The sequence below is a fragment of the Nicotiana tabacum genome, chromosome 10, assembly GCF_000715075.1.
Source record: "Nicotiana tabacum cultivar K326 chromosome 10, ASM71507v2, whole genome shotgun sequence".
NCBI classification, from domain to species: domain Eukaryota; kingdom Viridiplantae; phylum Streptophyta; class Magnoliopsida; order Solanales; family Solanaceae; genus Nicotiana; species Nicotiana tabacum.
The window spans coordinates 165,847,854-165,867,899 of NC_134089.1; the positions used below are offsets into that span (position 1 = coordinate 165,847,854).

Sequence of the window (20,046 nt, forward strand, 5' to 3'; positions counted from 1 at the left end):
GCCAAAATCTAGTATTACCTAACGGGAGCTAAATTCTCATCGAAAACTTTGGTAGTTTAAGAGGTTAATGAAGATGTACCCTACTGAGTTAAAGCCAAAAAGACGTTAAAACTTTTCTTATCTGTTTCGTGCAAGTGTGAAAAGTTCTGTGCTTTCCTATGTATATTGTCAACAACTTAGCCTCGAAGCTAATTAATATCCTTATTATAGTAGTGTCCCGACGACTTTACACATTTCAAGAATTCATATATCTTTTTGGGTATTATTACGTTTAAAAATTATTTATATTCGGTAGTAGAAAAAAATATAAAATTTATATAATTTTTATATATAATATATTGAATATATATATATATATAACACTTTTTTTCGACTAATATTTTGAGGAATAACTATACAGTATCATTTTTTCTATCTTTTTGAGCTTGTTCCATCAAATTAATCGACATAAAACAAATCCACCTGACAACATTCATGCTATTATTATTAATTAAATACGTAATCCTAACAAATCTGAACGACTTTTTTCAGGTATAAATATTACTTTTTTCAGAAATAATATTCTGATATATGTCGGTCTAGACGAGAAGTCACTTTATAAAAGAACCAGCTGGCTCCTTTCCCATTTATTTGCTAAACCGACACGCTAACATAAATATAAAAAGGAAAAATGTGTTCAAAATTAACAATTTTGCCATTTTTTAAGTTGCTGTCTCATCTCGTTTTAAAGATTTTTTTTTTAATTTTTGTCTTGACAAGAGTAATTTTAAATCATAACTAAAAATTGAGGTGTAAATAGGAACTCTTTTCTCAAAAAATTTTGATGTGCGAAATTCATCCATTTCATACTGGAATTTCATTAATAATCAGAACAAATACCAAATTAAATATTGCATGTGTAACTCAACGTTCCTGATATGAAAGTGAAAGAGAAGTGAAAGTCGTCCTTAAGTAGGATCCAAAGACGTTTAAATTCATTTCAATTTGGATATAAAAGTAAGTTCAATCGTCGAAAGAGAAATCTCTTTTAGTCCGATTTTTCTCTCTCTTTGGAGTCAGGTTCTTAAGATAAGAAATCGAGTTTTCTAAATATTTCTCTTCCGATTTGCTAACAACAATGTTATGATTCGACTAAAAATCTATTTAAAAAGTCAAATTAAGAGTCCGTTTGGATTGACTTAAAAAAGTAGCTTCTCAGCAGAAATAACTTTTAAGCTAAAAAGCAATAAGTTGAGGTTGCCCAACTTACTGCTTTTTGCTTGTTTTATGTAGTTTTAAATTTATTTTAAGCACTTTTTAATTTTGCCAACCATTGAAAAAGCTAAAAAGGTCTTAAAAGCTGATTTGACCAGCTTAAAAGTAATCGAGACACTCTCTAAATCAAATAGTATAACAAATTTAAATTGTTTACCGTTAAAAACAAAAGAGAAAACCAAAAAAATAAAAGAAGACACAGAATTTATAACAATATAAACGAAAATAATAGAGAATTTTATCATTTAAATATTATGGACGCTATGATTGGGTAAGTATTACCTAACAATTTTAAAAGAAAGTGGGGGCCCAAAAGAGCCCAAATTATCGAAAAGAACATTCGACTCATCCTAGAAAGCGACCACTTGTCTCCTATGCTAAATCTTCTGTTCCTTTGTCCTACGCGTCAATTTTTCATGGCTCCCTCTCCCTATTATTTTGCGCCTTTACCTTAACTCCCCAGTTTCTTCTCCTCCTCCTTTCTTACCATTTCTCTCTTCAAAATTTACCCCAAGAAAATATCCAAAATTTCAACAAGAAAAGTAGCAAACCAGCTAGAAATTTCTCTTTCTTTTGCTTTATAACATCCTCAGTTGACAATTTTTGTCTCAGCTAAATTTCTAGGAATTTTCCTTTGAATTTTCCAACCTTGGTTAATAGAATTCAAAATCTTGAAAGACCCAAATTTTGGTTTTTTCTTCACCAGTCACTTTCTTGTAGAATTAATCTTTTTCAAGAATTGAAAAAAAAATGGAAGCTTTGAACCGTTTTTACTGTAGGAAAAGGTCCAGGTTTCGTGGAATTTTCAATGGACTTTGTTTGTCTGTTTTGGTTCTTTTCTTCTTCCATAGACAAAATGTTCTTCAAAGTCCATTTTCTAAGAAATCTTATTCCTTTATTAGGAGCTTCAAAATTAGTACTGTTAGAAGGGAAATTGTTGAAATTCAAGGTGTTGGGGTGTCAACTAGTAATCTCAAATTCTGTGCAGGGTTGTATAAACATAAAGGTTACAGTACTAAATGTGAGTATTTAAAGGTTAATCCTCAATGTAATTCAGGGGGTTTCTTTAATTATCTTATGTTCTTTTACTGTGACTGTGAAAGTTTGAGTTTTTTAGGGTATGTGACACTTGCCATTTGGTTGATTGGTTTGTTCTATTTATTGGGAAATACCGCTGCTGATTACTTCTGTTGTTGTCTTGAAAAGTTGTCTAATTTGTTAAAACTGCCACCAACTGTAGCTGGTGTTACTCTTCTCCCTTTAGGGAATGGAGCACCTGATGTTTTTGCGAGTATTGCTGCTTTTATGGGCAGTGATTCTGGGGAAGTGGGGTTGAATAGTGTTCTTGGTGGAGCTGTTTTTGTTACCTGTGTTGTAGTTGGTACTGTGTCCTTGTGTGTTGCTGAGCAATGTATTAGGATTGATAAGAAATCTTTTATTAGGGATTTGTGTTTCTTTATTGTAGCGCTCGTTTCGCTTCTAGCTCTTTTGATTATAGGCAAGGTGACTGTTTTAGGTGCTGTTGCCTTTGTCTCTATTTATTTGGTGTATGCTGTTTTTGTTGCTGTAAATGAGATGTTGAGGAATCGTCGTGGTAGTAGTAGTAGTAGTAGTAGTTTGAAGTTGGATTCGGTTGCTCCATTGTTACCGGTTACAGCAAGTATGTTGTCTAGTAGTGTAGATGGAGAGCACGATTCTTTACGTGTGCCTCTTATTAAGTCGGAATCTATAGATGGATTGGTGCATCTACAGGGTCAGATGCCACATTGGATGTGGCTTTCGAATGTGGCAATTTTCTCTGATGAAGTTGTGAAGGACAATCGCGGAGAAAGTCCAATGGCTTTGTGGGGTTGGAATGAACAGGACGATGTGAATTATCAGTCGTCTTCCTTTTCGTGTTCCAAGTTGTTTTCACTGCTAGAAATACCATTGACACTTCCAAGAAGGTTAACAATTCCCATTGTCGATGAGGAAAGATGGTCAAAAGTATATGCTGTTTCCAGTGCTACGTTGGCGCCCCTGCTTTTAGCGTTCCTTTGGAACACTCAGGACGATTTGCACTACCCTGCTAGCGCTGCATATGTTGTTGGTGCTATAGTTGGTGGTATACTTGGAGGTATTGCATTTATCTACACAAATGTTGATCATCCGCCTCGTAGATGCTTATTTCCATGGCTTTTCGGAGGATTCTTTATGAGTATCATTTGGTTTTACATCGTGGCTAACGAGCTAGTGGCGTTGCTAGTGGCATTTGGTGTTATCTTTGGTATCAAACCATCGATTCTAGCATTAACTGTATTGGCATGGGGCAACTCAATGGGTGACTTAATGTCAAATGTCGCGATAGCAGTGAATAGTGCAGATGGTGTGCAGATTGCTATGTCAGGATGTTACGCCGGGCCTATGTTCAACACACTTATTGGTTTAGGCATCTCAATGCTCCTTGGATCTTTGTCAAAGAAGCCACAATCGTATATGTTTCCAAGAGATGATAGCTTGTATTACACAATGGGATTTCTAGTGTTGGCACTAGTTTGGGCACTAGTCGTGCTACCTCGAAACGATATGCGCCCGAGCAAGTTGTTAGGGTTGGGACTTATGACTATTTATGTAGTTTTTCTATCAAGTAGAGCTATGCTTGCTATGGGAGATGGTTCATTTAATGAAAAGGGCAGTCCAGTGCACTAAGCGTCCGTTATGCGCGGGGTCAGAGGAAGGGCCGGACCACGAAGGTCTATTGTACGCAGTCTTGCCCAGCATTTCTGCAAGATGGTTCATTTAATGTTGTAAGCTAATTATTTTTGAGTAGAAAGTTCCATAGTGACTCATCTTTTTTGGGGCAGAGCTATGGGAATTATTCTGTGTAAGTTGTCTGAGATGTTGCAATTGCAAGTAAAAGCTCTTTTTGACAGTTTAGAGATTGATTGTCTTAATACAATGTTGCAACACAAATTTGAAAGATGTCTTCTTATGTTGTATATAATGCCAGAAAAATAGTACTGTACTTAGTTATTACATTTCATTTTGCAGAAGCAATGCAGTTCAATCTTGTTTCGCCAATTCTCTTTTTGTATTAGTTGTTGTTTAGCAAATGACCTTTTTATTGTACCACAATCTAATACTTTATGAGCAAAAATATATGAGTAAACATTAATGTTTTCCGCAAGGGGTGATTTCTAGAGGGTTATATTTGCACAACTTTTGAAAGTAGGGACAAAGTCTAAAGAATAACTTAAAAAGAGATATTTGCGTAAATCGGCCTTCTATGTTCTTACTGTCCTGCTTCTTTTTCCTGTTGCTAGTAGCCACTTTTAACCCTGCTATTTAAAATATATCCAGAATTTATAATATAGGATTAATAGCCTGTTTGGCCAAGCTTATTTTTAGCCAAAAGTGCTTTTTTTTTTTGCCAAAAGCACTTTTGGCCAAAAATTGAGGCAATTGGCCAAGTTTCTTGAAAGAAAAAAAGTGCTTTTGAGGAGAAGCAGAAGCAGTTTTGGAGAAGCAGAAAAAAGTAGTTTTTCTCTAAAAGCACTTTTTTAAGAAGCTATTTTGAGAAAAATACACTCAGAAGCAGTTTTTTAAAGCTTGGCCAAACACTAATTGCTGCTCAGAAGTTCTTTTCAAACTAATTAATCAAACACAAACTGCTTCTCACCAAAAGTACTTTTGAAAAAAAAACATTTCTCAAAATAAGCTGATTTTTGCAGCTTGGCCAAACGGACTATAAGTATCTTAAATTTTTGAGCTGCTAATTTGAAATTCAAAACTTAGTATCCTAAATTTATAAGTTGCTAATTTGAAATTCAAGACTAAGTGTCCTGAATTTTTGAACTGCTAATTTAAAATTAAGGACATAAGATTCGAATTTCTGGACATAATTTTCGAACTTTACAACACAATGTTATGAAGTTCAAACATCAGGACGCCGTATCCTGAAGTTTGGGTGAATTAGCTAATTTGTAAATATATTATAAACTATGAATATTTTAAACTATCATATTCAAAAGTGGCTACCTAGTGTCATTTCCACCCGTATCAATGCTGAAGTCCAATGACCATGTACAGACTTAAATTAGGCTGACCCAAATATGAACTAGTTAAATCGAACTAGTTATCCCAAAAAGTTTTTTTTTTTTGGTTGGTAATATTCTTACAAAGATTTTGACATAAATATAATAGCAATGTAACACCTCTTTTTACCGTACAAAAGCAGTTTAATTTATTGCACCAGATTACTTATCTAATTTTATAATTAGTCTCCGTTTATTATATGATTGATGTAATAACTATTAAGGTAACCTGATAATATAAAATTTATTACAACATTTTATTAAACACGTCGGTAAATCATGTATTTCGTGACACATGATATTTAGTTCTGAAGTCACCAACAAAACAAAGCAAAAAGAAGTCATTGTGTGACTCTTGGTTAAGACTTGGGAGCATCGTATTTACACTAAATATCAATGTATTTTATCACAGTTAAATAATAAATGAGGTGAAAATATATATTAATTAACAATAGTTAGATGATAAAAGAAGGGAAATCTTGGAACAACGGAAAGTTGCTTCCGTGTGATTTATAAGTCACGAGTTTGAACCGTGAAAACAGTCACTAATGTTTGTATTAAGGTAGGCTGTCTACACCAAATACCTCTTGAAATACTGAACCCTATGTGAACGGAGTATGCGAAAGTTATTGTTGATTTGACATAAACATTGTGTTTTACCATATTTAAAAGAAAAGCCCATGTATTTTCGTGGAAATCTATTAGAATTGGGCGGTGTTCCTAGAAAATTAAATAAAGAGTAAAAGGTAAATTGAGTACAACTTCTATTACAGGAAAGAAAATCGATATAAGAACCTAAAAAATGAAATAAAAGGTAACAAAGCAAAATTAGGACAAAGAAAATATACGAAGTAAACCAAAAAGGAAAGAAAAATATTCTTACTCAAAACGTATTAGTACTACAATTTAGACTAAATACATACGAAGAACAAAAAATGGTAAGTATAAAAATACCTTAAAAGGAGATTGAAGTCTTCTTCTTTGATTTAACTCAGAGACTAATTTGGTATTCCTTCTTCAATTTCTCTCTTTCTTGCTGTTTTTAGCTCTGTTTTATCCAATTACTTTAACAATTATTCCTGAAATTGGGTTTAATTAATTCAAGCAGTTGTATTAATTAATGGTGTTCTTATTAATTTTTCTTTTTTTTGAGATTTGAGTTACTAAACTTTTGCATACTTTTCTTTTAGGCTGACTACTAATCGTTTTTCAGCCACATTGGTGTTTCAGAAACAAAGGGTTTAATTTTGAAGATTTAAGGTTAATTACAAAGAGGTAATTGTTAATTTCTTGGCTTTACCGAACAATTATTCTGAACAATTACGTACAAAGTTTCTTTATTTTGATGTGTTTTATGTTTGCAAATACTTATGAGTTTCTTATTATTGTTCTGTCACATAAAGACAATCAACTGAAATTTCTTCAAGATGTATTGATGGTTTCAATTTTGAAGAATTAATTTAAATAGCCACTGACTCAAGCACTTAAATGTTAAATAGTTTATGTATATAATCCCTTTTTTTAATCATAGATATTCCATCTGTTCTAATTTATGTGATAAACTTTGAATTTCGAGAGACAAACATGTGTTAAAGTTACATGCTTTTTTTCCTCCTCTAGCATGTAAATGAGACTCCCTCTCGTTCACTTTAATTTTTTTTTTTTTGCTATTTTTTCATGGTCCACAATATTTATTTATTTTAGATATCAGGAAGGAATTAATTTATGTTTTTCAAAATTGCCTCTGGAGAAAAGAGCCTAGGAGTAGTTGTTATATTTCCAAGGAACAAATTAAGGTTAGTATGGTCAATTTCATTGTTAATTAATGTTAAAAGATAAATTTTTAATATGTGTGTAAATAGTTAAAAAAATAATTAAAGTGGACCTGAGGGAGTAATTAATTGTTCTTGCCCAAAGGTTTCTTTTTTAAGGAAAACAATGTTATACCTTCGTATAAGACCAATTTAATTATATGTAGTACTAGGAAAATTTATTAAAACTCTATACATTACTTTGAATATACAACATGCTATAGCGGTGTTCATAAAAATTCGAAAAATCGAACTAAACCGAAAACCAAACCAAATCGACCAAAAAAACCGATACTTTTTAGGTTTGGTTTTGATTTTAAATTTTAAAAACCAATTAACTTTGGTTTGGTTTTAATAAAAAAGTAACCGAAAAAAATGAACCAAACCGACTATAAAAGCAGCTATTTAAATTTATTATTACACCGAAAAACCGACAAAAACCGAATCGATAAAAAACCGGCTTAATTGGTTTTGTTTGGTTCCAATATTTGAAAAACCGACCTACTTGATTTGGTTTCTTCTTAAGGAAAAACCGACTCAAACGGAACCATGAACACCCCATTGCTACTTTAACTTAGCCATTTTCTCTTCTATTATCCAAACTAACAATTTTTTCCTGAAATTGCTGTGACTTCCACAGATGGGCCGAAGAAAAATTGGCATGGAACTGATTAAAAACGAAAGATCTCGAAATTCGACGTATCAAAAGAGAAAAAAAGGTTTGGAGAAAAAGGCCGATGAATTATCAACTTTGTGTCAAGTCAAATTATGCATGATTATATACGGTCAAAAAGATAGCGAACCAACAATCTGGCCCGATAAAGACACAATTCGAAGCTTAATCGACTCGTACAGAGCCCGATCAGACGATGATCAAAGATTGAGAACTCATGATTTATCTTTTTACTTCAGAGACTTAACGAGAAAAGTCGAGATCGAGTCTTCAAAATTACGCAAAAAGAATTTTGAGGCTAAATATCCAACTTGGGATCAACTCTATGATAATTTATCTTCTGATCAACTCAAACAACTTTCTGCTTTATTGGGGGCAAAAATCGAGTTTATGAAGCAAAGGTATTGTTAAATACTCCCTCGGTCCCAATTTATGCAACAATGTTTGAATTTTAAGAGTCAAACTTCTTAATTTTGACTATAAATCGGACATGAAAATTTTGAATTTTTAAAAATAAAATTAATGTTTGAAAACTACACATAAAACGTATTAGAAGTCACAATAAATAATATTTAAAATATTTAATAGTCATATAAGAAATTAAGACATACAAAACTCGTTTACTCTCGAAATAAACAATACATAATATAAATTGTGACAGAAAGAGTGATTTGTACAAAATATAAAACAATCTTATCTTTACACAAATAGTCAGCCATATAAACTATTTATTTTTTTAGCCATATACATAGATTATACACATATAATACTTAGATTATGCATATATTATACCTTGACCGCTATTTTTAGTTTAAGTGGTAGGGTGGACGGCTATTTGGGTTAATTCTTTTATTTATTTTTTTTGGGTGGGAGGGGTCATGTTTAAAATGACTTTGAAGTCTTTTTTAATTGTAAAAGAACTGGTATTTTTAGTTTTATTTAAAACTTGATTTTAATATAAATGTATGTTTTAGTTTTATATTTTAGCCAACACCCTTTGAACGAAATTAATTAACTTTCACTATGCAGTGACTTTGTTTTAATCTGAAAGATTACTATATATGGCTGGGATCTATTTAAAGATAGTGATTTTTCGCGCTTAGGCATCTTACAATTATTTTTTTCTATTATTTTTCTAACCGCAGGTTAGAATTCTTGAAAGGAACACAGACAATATCATTAGACGACATGCATGCAATGAGTTTTCTTGGAAAGCAAATAACTCAACCAAATACTCAATGTGTAATGCAAAGTTTGGTTAGAAAAAGCAGTTTGCAATTGGAAATTATTGAGCAGCAGCAGCAGCAGCAATTTGTGCCACCGATAAATTTCACGGAGACAGAAATTATGCAATTTGGGCAGCATCAGATGATCCGACGAGATAATCATCAAAGTTCTGGAATACCTCACTGCACCGCTACCGGTTATGAGCCACATCTAGCGATGTTAAATACTAGTGGAAATATTATCGAAAATCAGCAGGTGTGTCACAGGGATTTGGCTCGAGATAATAATATGATGTTAAGTAATGTTGATCAACAACCTCAACCATTATGTTATTTTGTACCAATGGTGACACCTAATAACTACTTTCATCAGTATCATCCCATGTTGCCAAATGCTGCAGCTTCTTATCAAATGCATGCTTCTCAGAGGGAAGAGTACTATGAAATGGGAGATTTTCAGCTGCCAAATATGAAATAAGTAATGAAGCTATGTCATTTTGTTTCCTCCTCCGTTTTCTCGAGAGACGACAACGACAACAACAACAACAACATATCAAGTGGAGTTTAGGGAGGGTAGTGATGGCGTAGCGTTAGCCCTACTATATGCAGGTAAAAATGTTGTTTCTGATAAACTTTCTTGAGAGAGTGAATGAATAATTAATCGATTTTTTTTTATTACTTATGTGAAAGTAAGTTATTTTATTGTAGTTTTTGACAGGCTAGGATTCTTTCATGGTTGGTTACACTTTTTGTTTTTGCCATGAAAGAAATAGGATGATTTGTATGTTCCCTTGGTTCTGGTGACCTAAGCTTCTTTTTTCGGGGGGGTTAAATATACGTACATTTTTTTAAACATCTCATAAATGTTATGTATACGCTTTCGGGACTAATCTAAGTGGGTTTTTGAACACAAGAATTGAGAAATTCCATAAAAAAATTAAGTGAAAATGGTATTTGAAAATTGGAGTTGTGTTTTGATACGAATACAATTTGGAGTTGTTTTTGAATTTTTGTTAGAGATTTGAAGTGAAAATTTTGAAAAACAACGTTTTGAAGTTTTCCAAATTTTCAAGAAACTCGAAAATTCAACTTCAAGTGGAATATGAAATTTCATGACAAAACATTAATTCGGATAAAAATAAAATTATATATATATATATGGCCAAACAGGCCCTTATTATGAAAATTGGCTTTGGATAGTTTGCTAGTTTAATCGTAGCGTAAACCATTTATTAGAGTTTAGAGGAGACTACCACCAGACAACATTTTTGTATGAATGTGATGAATGTTTTTGGTTCTCCTTAATTTAGTAGCGGAATTAGGATTTTGAGTTTGTAAATTCTGAATTTCAAAGAAGGAAGCTTACTGTATTTTGAATTATTTGTATATATTAAACAAAAGATTCAACACAAATACGATATCAAGCTACTCGATAATTCTGTCGAAACATAAGCAAATAACGGACCTACATAGAGTGTACACATTGTGTTTGGCCCAAAAGGCATAAAAATTTGGAATTTTTACCTCCTGTAGCAAAGGTTAACACCTTATTTATTTTAAATAAATACCACCTTTTAAGGTTTATAGCAAAATATTTAATTTTGGTTACCTCCTAGCCCTAAGCCACTAAATACGCTAATCAATTACACTATTTTCTTTCTCTCTCTACTTTGATACATCTCATTCTCTTCCCCCATCCCATTAAAATTTTCGATCTCCTCCTCCTCCCACCGGATTTGTGCAAAGCCCATCTCCTAGATTCTTCAACACAATGACCCAATTTAAAATTTTCAAGAAATTCAAACGCTTGAAGCTTTTTGAGCCATCACCAGGTGTACTTGCCTGCTTTTTCTTCACTGTTTGCTTATTCTTGTGTCTGTTTTTGTTGGATTACATAAAAGTAAACAAAGGGCCTCATTTGTATCAGCAAGATGTTTGCTACGTTGATTGGGCTCAATGGATCGTCTGTCCCATATAACAAGATTGAAAAGTTGGATTTTTTGGAAAAGGGAGCAGAAAGTTGTGATCTTTTATATGGGAATTGGGTTTGGGATGAAATTTATCCACTGTATAAATCAAAGGATTGTAAGTTCTTGGATGAAGGCTTTCGTTGTTCTGAGAATGGTAGACCTGATAATTTTTTTATACTAAATAGCATTGGCAACTTAAAGAATGCAAAGACAGCAGTCGCCGACATATAATTCGGTTGGTTTGTTCTTGAACAAAGACGATGGAGGTTGCGGCTGAGCAACTTGATTTTCTGTTAATATATTTCAATGTATTTTCATGTATTTCATTGTATTCATGTCTTTTTTTTCATTGTATTTCAATGTATCTCGCTGTATTCTATGTATTTCATTGTATTCACTGTCTCGCTATATGCCATGAATGTATTCATAAGTTTTTTTAATTGATATAATTTATTTATTCAGATGTATTAAATAATTTCTCTGAAGATTGCTATATTTTTGGGGTATTTTTGGTTGAGAATCTTTTTTATAACTGAAAATACAAAATTTGTGTGTTATAATTGAGTTTGTTGAGTTATATTAGGAGTCTATTATGTTAATTGATTCACTTTCTGTTTTAATAACAGTGTAATCCCCTATTTCACGCTGTGAATATAGTCGAATACAATAATTTGTCCAGCTGTAATCCCATGCTTCACTCCATGAATACAGTCGAATACACTCGAATACAACAACCGATTAGCTGGACTTCCCTAATTCACGCCTATTTTTGCTATTGTATTCATGAATACAATAGCTTAAATACATCAAATACATCTTATAACCACATAAAAGGTATCTATAATCCGTAATATAGCAAATGGTATCTATAGATGGCTAATTACTACTAAAAGATAGTGCTTTATGAAAATTTCCCATTTTAATTTCGTTATTTTTTCTTTCTTCTCCATTTGGGTCACGTTTTAACTTGTGCCCGCTTTGCAAAAAAAAAAAATTACAAGTGTACCCACTTTTTCGCGTAACTTCAACATACGGGGCTGAAGTAGCAAAGGCAATCACGCAAAACTTCAGCATTTTAGTAGACGGGCCTGAAGTAGCAAGTGTGCTGAAGTTTTTGTTTGTAATTGCTGAACTTAAGCATAGTAGCTGAAGTTTTGTTCTCTATTTGTTGAAGTTTTTGTTTGTAATTGCACTAAATAAGCTGAAGTTTTTTTTGTCCTGGATTCAATAGTTTTGTCATTAAGCTTTTTCAAAAATTTCAGCAGAAAATGTTGAAGTTATTTAATTCATTTATAAAAACTTCAGCACTAAATAAGCTGAAGTTTTTTTTGTCCTGGATAAGCTTTTTCAAAAACTTCAACAGAGCACTAAAAGCTGAAGTTTTTTTGTCCTCGATTCATTAGTTTTGTCATAAAGCTTTTTCAAAAACTTCAGCAGAAGATGCTGAAGTAATTTAGTTCATTTGTAAAAACTTCAGCTATAAGCTGAAGTTTTTGAAAAAGCTTTCTAACATACTAGATAAATAATCAGGTTGCCAATAGTATCTAAATCATAAATTTTGGAACAATAAACGTGAAAAGAACAGAATTATCATTGTCTACTAACTTACGTACGTGGAAATATTCACAAATTATTGTCTACTAATTTTGTAATAATTTTTTAAAAATAATCTGATAAACATATTTATGGCAATCATCCCAAGAACTGAAGTTTCATAGCAGCACCAACAGCAGCAGAAGAAAGAAGAAGAAAAAAAAACGAAGGAGGAGAAAGGGGGCTGAAGTTATTTAAAAAGTGGGTACAAACTAAAATATTTTAAAAAAATGAGTATAGGTTAAATGGGGGCGACCAAATAGGACGCCCCGTGAAATTTTTACAAAATTTAAAGGAAAAGAAACATGATAAGATAAAATCCAAAACCATTTGGACATAATCTAATCCTCTTACTGTTAATAAATCTGAAAATTCGAAGATTCTTTAATCGTCAAGTCTTATCTTAGTTTCTTGTCCTGATAATTTTGAAAGACGTTAAGTAGATTAGTTATGAGCATTCTTTTCATGTTTATTAATATTGGAACAAAACGTGCAATTTGAGCCAAGTTATGAATAATAACTAACTAGAGATTGTCGAGAAAAAGCCAATTAAAAAGAAGAAAAAAAACAATCGTAATACTTTATATATTTTCCTGTTTAGACAAAACTTGATTGATGAAGAGACATCATGTTCCAACCAAATAGAAAGCCAACGAGCCCATTATTATGTTTTGTTCAATTATCCGTTTACGCTACCAAACGAATAATGATTTAAATAATATATATATATATATATATATATATATATATATATATATATATATATATATATATAAAGCACGAATGCCCTTAGCAAAATGCTGTTCGCCTTTTATACCCCTTAAAACTAAATTTTACAACGGACAACATTGTCATTTAATAATTTTCCTAATATTTAAGACTTTGAAATCAATAAAATTTAGTTTATTAAATATTTCCTTATTTGTATTATTTAGACCTTTAAAACCAACTAAAAAAATTTAAAAACTAAAAAAGGCATAGAACGTGAAATTAAAAAAACTTACCTTATGTTAATTATTATGTGTGTTTAAGCATGGAAACTTGAATTATTCTAATTTATTGCTTTCGACATAAGATCCCAAATAGTTGTTTTGCAATTAATGTGTCAAACCGTAAAATATTCTACCGACGTAAACAGAGATTCCGTTTGGGTTTACAATTTAATGAGATTTGAACTTGATGAGAAGAAGAAACCCCATGAGTTTTCAGTCATGCAAACAAGAACAAGAGAGAAAATGAAAGAGAAGAGGAATTAGGTCTTGGACCAAATGAAAGTGACTTTGGTCGGAATAACCAAAGTCCTTTATTCTCACACTCATCAGCAGATCTCAGTCGTTCAAATAGGAAGTAAGATGTTTCATCTCAATTGTTCATCTCATAAGAATTTATTTAATCAACACCATTGATTATTACAGCTGATTACTTAGGATACTCATTCTAGAGTATTCTTTGTAAATATAGGCACATGACAAATACAGATTTCTATTTTTATATTCTAACACATTTGGATAGTTAGTTAGAAATAGACAAATAAGAATAGGACACCTGTACAGTACCTTAACAGATTTTATTTCTTTTATTTGTATAAATACATGTAAAGTTGATTAATGACATACACAAAGAAAATTTCTGCATCTTCATTCTTTCATGGTATCAGAGCAGATTTCTGCTCGATCCTTCAACCTTTTCGTCTAAACTTCCTCCTTCTTTCTCAACTTCATCTATCATCACGACTGGAACAGATTCTGCTCCCACTCTTTCTCTTTCTGGTTTAACTAGTCAAGCTGTCAATCATGATGTCAACCACCCCTACTTTCTTCACTCTTCAGATGCACCTGGAATGACTCTTGTCACCTCACCCTTTGATGGAAGAGGATTCTCAGGGTGGAGAAGATCGATCCTAATTGCATTATCAGCCAAAAACAAGCTGGTGTTCATCAATGGGGTTTGTGATGAACCTGCCCTGGATTCAAAGGATCATGCACAGTGGAGTAGATACAATGACATGGTCACCTCGTGGCTCTTAAACTCTCTAACTAAAGAGATAGAAGACAATGTGATTTATTCCAAATCTGCAAAGGAACTCTGGAACAGTCTTGAGCATAGGTTTGGACAATCCAATGGAGACAAACTCTATCACCTACAAAAGAAAATTGCTAAAACAGTTTAGGGAAATGGCAGTATTGTAGGATATTTTACAACTCTAAAAAGGTTATGGGATGAGTTAGATTCCCTGAACTCACATCTAGGTTGCACATGTACTTGTGTGTGTGAAGGGAAAAAAAAGGTGGCCAAGTTCCTAGAGGATCAGAGAGTCATACAATTCTTGATGGGCTTGAATGATGTGTATGCACATACAAGAGGAAACATCCTCATGATGAGCCCACTTCCAAACATGGACCATGCCTATTCTTTCCTTCTGCAAGATGAAAGTCAGAGGGAAATATATGTTAGCCCACAATATCCATCAGATGGTGCATCCTTCATGGTAGGATCTCAAGGGAAGTTCAATCAAAGGAATAACATTCAGAAATCCTAGGGAACCTCTCAGAAACAGGGGAACAATCAGAACATACAACAAAAAATCAGAAAGAAAACAAAGTACAATCCAAACATGAGTTGTAGTCATTATATGAGAACAGGTCATGTGAGAGCAGATTGCTACAGACTAATAGGGTTTTCTGATGATTTTCAATTCACAAAATCAACTAATTATCAGCCTACAATAAAGGGAAATGCAGTGGTGGCAAGGCAGGACAATGAAGAGAAGTCCAACACTTGCAGTGAAGCAACCATGAGCAATCAAAACCAATTCTTTAGTAAGGTGCAAGTGTCAGAATTGGTAAACATAATCAAGCAAGTGCAGATTGGGAGTGTAGGGACCACAATATCAGAAATCAATGCTAATGTTGTAGCTGGTACCATACTCAAATACACAGGAACTTGTCTTGCTGTTTTTAACACTAAAACTTGGATTATTGACTCGGGGGTCTCTGAACACATGTGTTTTGATACTAGTTCTTTCTTAACTCTTACCCCTCTACCTGCACCTTTGCATATTAGTTTAACTAATTCATTTCAGTTATGCGTTACACACATAGGTAATGTGTCTATTCAGCCTGATATGATTCTTGATAGGGTACTTCATGTCCCTTCTTTCAAATATAACTTACTATTTGTTCATAAGTTATGTCTTTAATTCAGTTGCTCCTTAAATCTAACTTCTAGTGGATGTCTATTGCAGGTCCCTTTAATGAGGAGGGGACAAGTTTTTGGTGAAGTTAGAGATGGATTGTACCTGTTCCAGCCACCTAGAATAGAGTATGTTTCTTCATTTAGAAAAGATGTAGTTTCCATTCAAAAAGGAAGAAATTTCAGTGTTATTTCTACTTCTATTTCTTTTCCAGTATCTTTAGTTACTATTGTTACATCTAATGTAAAACAATGGTATGTCAGGCTCGAGCAGACCAGACTGCCTTTTCCTTTAAGTCATATTAAGAGTTTTGCTATCTTTGATTTAATTCATATTGACACTTGGAGGCCCTTCAAGACTGTAACTTACAATGGCTACACATATTTCTTAACTATTGTGGATGACTATAGTAGGGCAACTTGGACTTTTCTTTTAAGTTCTAAAGGAAATGCTTTTTCAGTCTTGAAGTCATTTCTATCCATGGTAGATAGACAGTTTAACTTGAAAGTCAAGAAGATCAGATCTGACAATGCCATGGAACTAGGAAAAGGATCACTAGAGGCAATTTTTCTTGAATCTCAAGGGATTTTACATGAAACTTCTTGTGTTGCTACCCCTCAACAGAATGGAGTGGTTGAGAGGAAGCATAGACACCTTTTGGAAGTAGCAAGATCTCTCTTATTTCATTCTAAGGTGCCTCTCCAGTACTGGGGAGAGTGTGTTCTGACAGCTACATATCTAATCAACAGAATCCCCTCTAAGGTTCTGCATGGTTTAACACCCTATGAGAAGTTGCTTGGTAAACAGCCCAGCTATGATTCCCTCAAAAGTTTTGGTTGTTTATGCTATGTGTCAACTTTATCTCACAACAGGGGAAAGTTTGAACCTAGGGCAAAGGGTTGTATATTCCTATGCTATGCTCAGAATCAAAAAAGTTACAAAATACTAGACCTTGACACTAAAAGGGTGTTTATTTCTAGAGATGTCAAGTTCCATGAACATCTATTTCCTTTTACTCACTCACCTTCCTCACCTGTTTTTTCTTTCTTTCCATTAGGTAAAACTCCTTCAGATGCCTCACCTCATACCTCAACAAAACATACTCCTAGGACACCCTCCTCATCATCTCCCACATTGCATTCACCTCAATTTATCCTCTCCTCACCTAGCAGTTCTTCTCAGGTTCCTGCTCCTTCTACTCCATCCAATATCACCCTCACCTCTTCAGAATCCAATCCTTCTTACTCACCCATTCTGTCCAGATCACTGTCTCACTCCCCTACCAGCACACCTATTCCAATTCCTCCTCCACCAGTCAGAAAATATGACAGAGTGACTCAAAAACCAGCCTACTTAAATGACTACATTTGCAACATCATTTACCTGTCTGACCTTAGTTCCTGTCTATCTAAACCTCTCAAGCCAACTTCCTTCTCCTTTAATGCCCTTTCTATGAAGAATCAGCATCTACTTACCTCCATCTCTTCCATATCAGAACCTAGAAGTTATCTACAGGTTTCCACTCATCCTGGGTGGAAGAAGGCCATGGATGCTGAAATTTCAGCACTTGAACTAAATCACACTTGGGATATCAGGGAAGAAAGCTTTATCCTGTAAATGGGTGTACAAGGTGAAGCACAACTCAGATGGTACTATTGAAAGGCTCAAAGCTCGTTTAGTGGTGAGGGGGGACATTCAGAGAGAAGGGATCGATTATTCAGAAACATTTTCACATTTGGTAAAAATGACTACCATCAAGTGTCTTTTGGCTGTGGCTATCAAAAAGGGGTGGCATGTCTCACAGTTAGATGTCAATAATGCCTTTTTGCATGGGGATTTGCAAGAAGAAGTCTATATGAAATTCCCAACAGGTTTGACTCCTCCTCAATCTCATCATGTTTGTCGCTTAAGGAAATCACTCTATGGCCTAAAGCAAGCGTCAAGGCAATGGTATGCTAGGCTAGTTGGGGCTCTGAACTACAAAGGTTACTCCAGCTCTCTCAATGATTATTCTTTATTCTACAAGCAATCAGGTCCCCTATTTTCTATCTTGGTTGTCTATGTGGACGACATACTACTCACAGGAAATGACACCACAGAAATTGCACATATTACAGCTTTTCTAACACACAGAATTCAAAGTAAAGCATCTTGGAGACATTCATCATTTTTTGGGTATGGAAATTCTCAGAGAAAAATAGGGTTTCATCATAGGGAAAAGGCAATTTACCTTGGATCTCTTGGTAGAATTTGATTGCACAGGTCCTGATGTTTCTTCCCTCTCGATCCTTGCTCCAAATTGCAAGCTGATGTAGGAGAGCCTTTGTCTGATCCTACTATTTATCGCCACTTTGTTGGGAAGCTCAACTATTTAACAAATACCAGGCCAGACCTTTGTTTTGTTGTTCTTTGCTTGAGCCAGTACATGCAACGCCCTTGCATTTCTCATTACTCTGTAGCTTTGCGTGTTCTCCACTATTTGTGCTCTGATCCTTCTCAAAGGATCTTTCTCACTGCAGATCCCTCCTTTGATTTACTCGCTTTTTGTGATGCAGACTGGGCAGCATGTCGAGATTCTCGCCGCTCTGTAAGTGGCTTTTTCATCACCCTTGGTGGAGCTCCAATTTCATGGAAATCCAACAAGCAGATTTCCATTTCCCTCTCCTCTGCTGAAGCTGAATACCGCTCCATGAGGCGTGTCACTGCTGAAGTCACTTGGTTGGTACGACTTCTCTCTGATCTCTCTGTAGCTCCGACTTTGTCGATCCCTATTCACTCCGATAGTCAGGCAGCGATTCGCATCGCCTGTAACCCCGTTTTCCATGAGCGTACCAAGCACGTCGAGCTTGATTGCCATTTTGTCAGGCAACAATTTATCTCCGGCTTAATCAACATCTCATTTGTTCCATCGGAGCACCAACTGGCCAATCTCTTCACCAAACCTCTTTCTGGGGTTTATCACATAACCATTTTGGGCAAGTTGGGGGTCCTTTCCCTCCCCTCCAACTTGAGGGGGGTTGATGAGAAGAAGAAACCCCATGAGTTTTCAGTCGATGCAAACAAGAACAAGAGAGAGAATGAAAGAAAAGAGGAATTAGGTCTTGGACCAAATGAAAGTGACTTTGGTCGGAATAACCAAAGTCCTTTATTCTCACACTCATCAGCAGATCTCAACAGTTTAAATAGGAAACAAGATGTTTCATCTCAACCGTTCATCTCATAAGGATTCATTTAATCAACACCATTGATTATTACAGCTGACTACTTAGGATACCCATTCTAGAGTATTCTTTGTAAATATAGGCACATGACAAATACAAATTTCTATTTTTATATTCTAACACATTTGGATAGTTAGTTAGAAATAGACAAATAAGAATAAGACACCTGTACAATATCTTAACAGATTTTATTTCTTTTATTTGTATAAATACATGTAAAGTTGATTAATGAAATACACAGAGAAAATTTCTGTATCTTCATTCTTTCAGAACTTATTTGCAATAATAATCATCTAGAGAAAAGGGAAGCCAAGCACTTCTATAAAGTTATTATTCTACATTCTCCATCAATATTTTTTTTAAGGAGTATTAATCAAAATCTATGTGGACTGCTGAAGAATTTTTTTTAAAGACTATAAAAAAAATTGCGTATTAAGATTAGATATTATTTGTAGCTTTTTTTTATTTATTACAGGTTCTTTGATCATGACAATGCAATCAGATTTGAAGGAATAATGTGTCCCAATAAGTAAAACTTTTGAACTTTTTGATTTTCTTTTTTATACTTAAGCAAATTTGTATTTTAAAGAAAAAAATTGACAATAAAGAATTTATAAGTTGTAAAGATAAAAATTTGTAATAATTGAAATGGGATAACATATAAAATTATTTAAAAGTTGCATTCCTAATATTTAGAAATTTAAAATTAACTAAAATTTTAGTTGGTAAGCCTTTCCTTATTAAGATTATGTAGGAAGTCATAAATAAATACTAACATTCTACCTAATATAAATTCTTTTCTTATTACAAAAAGCTTAAAAAATATATTTCATATTGAAGAAAGGATGTTACAAACCAAAAAAAAAAAATACGACTAAGAATATTAATTAGTCCGTTGAAAGATTAGACCATGCCGACACCAACTTAGTCTCATAAGAATTCTCGGTGATTCACGGAATACTAACATCCATTGTCGGAGATTAGTCCATGAAAATATAAATGTTTATACGAAATTATTTAAAGTAGAGTTAT

General features: G+C 33.6%; 1 protein-coding gene across 1 annotated transcript; it reads left to right on the top strand.

Moving 5' to 3' along the window:
• The first annotated feature begins 1,670 nt into the window (after positions 1-1,670).
• LOC107778828 (cation/calcium exchanger 3-like) lies at positions 1,671-4,215 on the top strand. Its single transcript, XM_016599139.2, has one exon. It carries the CDS (start codon positions 2,005-2,007, stop codon positions 3,940-3,942), a length of 1,938 nt encoding a protein of 645 aa, XP_016454625.1. The 5' UTR covers positions 1,671-2,004; the 3' UTR covers positions 3,943-4,215.
• Positions 4,216-20,046: the final 15,831 nt, after the last annotated feature.